Source organism: Otolemur garnettii, unplaced genomic scaffold (genome assembly GCF_000181295.1).
Source record: "Otolemur garnettii isolate 467f Iridium unplaced genomic scaffold, OtoGar3 scaffold00218, whole genome shotgun sequence".
Taxonomy (NCBI): Eukaryota; Metazoa; Chordata; class Mammalia; order Primates; family Galagidae; genus Otolemur; species Otolemur garnettii.
Window position 1 is genome coordinate 423,373 of NW_003852613.1, and position 3,981 is coordinate 427,353.

General features: G+C 50.9%; 1 protein-coding gene across 1 annotated transcript in view; it reads left to right on the forward strand.

Moving 5' to 3' along the window:
- The first annotated feature begins 349 nt into the window (after positions 1-349).
- The window catches only part of UBE2L3 (ubiquitin conjugating enzyme E2 L3), a 69,471-nt gene continuing 65,839 nt past the window's right edge, over positions 350-3,981 (forward strand). The window contains exon 1 of the mRNA XM_003801686.2: positions 350-446. Coding sequence (XP_003801734.1) covers positions 420-446 — 27 coding nt within the window. The 5' untranslated portion in view covers positions 350-419. The remainder of the gene's footprint in view (positions 447-3,981) is intronic.

The following is a 3,981-nucleotide window of genomic DNA, read 5'->3' on the forward strand; positions in this document are numbered from 1 at the left end:
GGGCTGGGGATTCGAACCCGCCACCTTAGGTGTACGCGGCTGGCGCCTTAGCCGGTTGAGCTATAGGCACCGAGCCAGTTTTCTTTTCTTCATAGCTGCTTAGCAATGCCCGAAATAATCTTGGTTATTCAACTAACTTATTTTATGAAACCACTATTTGTTGTGCACCTACTGTGTGCCCAGCACTATTTGTAATTGCCATCCAATTGGACTCTCCATAAAGGCTGGGTTTCTGCCGGCCCAATTCCCCTTTCACGCACTCCTCCCCAGCACCGTGGCGGGCACACAGTAGGTCCTTCGCTGAGCTCGTGCGCTCCGCCCCGCTCGTGCCGCCCCTCCCCCACTCCAGGAAGTGCGGGGGCTCCAGCCGCCCCGCCGGCCGCGACGCATTCTGGGAAAGCAGCAGCACCAGATCCAAGATGGCGGCCAGCAGGAGGCTGATGAAGGTAAAAGCCATTTTCCGGCGCCGGCCGGGCGGGGGGCGGCGTCCTGGCCCCGGGGCCACGGCGGCGAGCCTGGACTCCTCGGGGCGACGCCACTTAGCCTCTGCCCTGCGTGGCCTCGCAGCCCCCTTGGGCCGCGCGCGGGTTGAGGGAACCAACGGGGTTCGCCTAGGCCGCAGCCTGGGCGGGAACGCCAGGCCGCGCTGGGAGCCGCCAGCGGCCCTTCTGCCCGGCTCGGGGCGTTCATGCCGCCCTCCGCCCGGAGCCCGGCCGCATCTTTCCCTCGCGGCCGCCGCGGCGCGGACCAAGGGCTCTGGTGATGTGGGGTCCGGCCTGGAGGCCCCAAACTGGGCGCCTGCGGGGAAGGCCCGAGCGCCGGAGCCCCGGCCGGGAGCCCGCGCCGTGCAGCCGCCCCGCCCTGGGCTGGGGCGATTCGGGCTTGGAGCTCAGTTATGCCAGCCCGCCGCTCGTGAAGCTGGGAGGCTCGGGCTAGGAAAGGAAGGAGGAGACCGGGCGGCCAAACTTAGGTCAGTTTGTTGGTGGGTTGTTTGAAATTTTGCTGGGTCCTATCAAACTGTCGCCTTGTGACTGCAGAGTCACACAGCGGGCAAGTTCCAACTCCAGGAAGACGTGGGGGCGGCCCCGGTCGCGGTTCTTCTTTTCTATCCACCACTTACTCGTCCAGATCTCCTTTCCATGATGAAGCAAAGTGCCATTTTTGGGGGGGCGGGAGTTGGCTTCAGTCGCTGAGTCAAAACGGGCCAAAGTTTTTAAAAATAACTTGGTACTTTGGATCTTGAATGCAGCAGGTACTTTCTGGCTAATTGGCTCTTTTGGTGAGGAATACAGATAATAAATTGGTGTAGTTCTTTTTGCCGGTGGATTTGCCAACGTCCTCCGGAGTCGACCCCGCCAACGTTTTTGAGTTGGCTACCGGTTAGTGCTACTGGGCTGCACGGGCCGGAAATAAAAAAGGCCCAGGAACTGGTTTCCTGAGAGGTGTTAAAGAGCCGTCGTTCGTCCTGGGCAGAGCAGTGGTTGATAGAACTAGACCTTGAACTTAGAGTCACGGCCTCTGAGCCTTTCCTCCCTGAAAAGGTTTCCTTTCTTTTGTTCACTAAGGCCTAGAGAGGACATTTAAACTTTATGAAACTGGAGTGAAAGTGGGCACGAAAGAACAGTCAGCAGATGCCAGACCACTTGTCATCTCTTCTGCCAGTGATACCACCCTTCATCCAGTCACTTAGATGAGCGGACTGTTAATTGCTTATTTTCTTTTTCTTTTCTTTTTTTTTTTTTTGAGACAGAGCCTCAAGCTGTCCTCCTGGGTAGAGTGCCGTGGCATTACAGCTCACAGCAACCTCCAACTCCTGGGCTCAAGCGAGTCTCCTGCCTCCGACTCCCAAGTAGCTGGGACCACAGGCGCCCACCACAACGCCCAGCTATTTTTTGGTTGCAGCCGTCATTGTTTGGCGGGTCCGGGCTGGGGATTCGAACCCACCACCTTAGGTGTACGTGGCTGGCGCCTTAGCCGGTTGAGCTATAGGAGCCGAGCCAATTGCTTATTTTCTTACTCTACTCCCCAAGTGCAGTTGTCCATTAAGCCTTGTGGATTGAATTTTAGAACGATTTCTTGAGCACCTGCCTTGCTTTCTAATCTTACTGAAGTTACTTGGATCCATACCTGTATATCTTACTGCTCTTCTAACCCCTTTATGAACACCAGAGTTGTTCTAAAGCAAATATTGAACTCTTTCACTTCTGTTAAAAACCTCTGTGGTCTTATTGTCCTCAACAGTTAATTGTAACCTCTTAATTGGCATGCAGGGCCTTTCTTAGACTGGCTGAAAGCAGTCTGTTCAGCCTTACCCCCTACCCTTTGGTTTCCCACTGTTCTTGCACCTAATCACAGAAGATACCATTTTCCCAGCTTTTACTCTGTGCAACTCTGTATTTCATATTTATGATCATGTTTAATCCCTGTTGAGTAGGCATTGTTATTACAGTTTTGTAGATTAGAAAAGGGAATGCAGAGATTGTTGGCTGCCTTGTTAACCTAACTAGGGAGAGAGAGCTATGATCTACCTTAGTTCTGTCTTTCCTCCAGAGCAGCGGTTCTCAACCTATGGGTCGAGACCCCTTTTTAACAATGAAAGTACATTGTGGTATTAGGAAGGTTGAGAACCATTGCGCCAGAGCAAAGCCTCCTGCTCTTACCTGCTATGTGATGTCTCTTTGGTGGTGGTCTTTGTTTTTTTCCTGTAAGTAATATTTTTTTCCATAGGGAGGACACTGAGCCTAATGAGGCTAGAGGGTCCCAAGGCCCTGTTCCCTTTTTTAAATTTCACCTCAGAAAGGCTGCCTTTTCTTCACTTCTCCATGCCAGGAAAGTCCTGTGTTCAATTCCAGTGCCAGCTACTTTGTGAACACTGGTGTGCCCCACCGCCCCAGTCACCCTTCAGAATGAGTCTTTTATGTGACCGTGGGATTTTTCATGTTTTTCTTTGAGCACTTTTCACAGTCTGATTTGTGTTACAGACTTGTCTTTCCTACAGTGGGTTCTGAGATCATGAAGGACAGGGATCTTGACCTAAATTCATCCCTCAAACTTAACCAAGTCAACCCAATTTGTAATATCCAGGCTCTCAGGAGTCTGAGAAGGGATTTATTGTGGTCTTTAAAAATTATTTTTGTGGCTCGGTGCCTGTGACTCAAGTGGCTAAGGCGCCAGCCACATACACCTAAGGTGGCAGGTTCGAATCCAGCCCGGGCCTGCCACACAACAATGATTGCTGTAACCAAAAAATAGCCGGGCGTTGTGGTGGGTGCTTGTGGTCCCAGCTACTTGGGAGGCAGAGGCAGGAGACTCACTTGAGCCCAGGAGCTAGAGGTTGCTGTGAGCTGTGAAGCTACAGCACCCTACCCAGGGGAATAGCTTGAGGCTCTGTCTCCAAACAAAAAAAAAAAAATTATTTTTTGTGTAGTTGGGCGTTGTGCCAGGCACCTGTAGTCCCAGCTATTTGGGAGGCTGAGGCAATAGAATTGCTTGAGCCCAAAGAGTTTGAGGTTGCTGTGATGCCATGGCACTCAACTGAGGGTGACATAGTGAGACTCTGTCTCAAAAAAAAAAAAAATTTTTTTTTGCATTTTTGAAAAATTGGAGCTCAGAAAATATATGTAACATTAAGTATTTATAAAATATTAGGTTCTTTTCTTTTTTTGAGACAGAGTCTCACTATGTCACCCTCAGTAGAGTGCTGTGGCATCACAGCTCACAGCAACCTCTAACTCTTGGACTTAAGCGACTCTCTTGCCTCAGCCTCTAAAGTAGCCGGGACTATAGGTGCCTGCCACAATGCCCAGCTATTTTTTTGGTTTTTTTGGTAGTTGTCATTGTTGTTTAGCTGGCCCAGGCCTGGGTGTATGTGGCTGGCATTGTTAACCTCTGTTATGGATGCTGATCCTAGTTAAGAGAGTTTTTAAGGTGGAATAGTAGACCACAATGGAGAGAGATAAAAAGGTAAATTTTTTTTTTTTT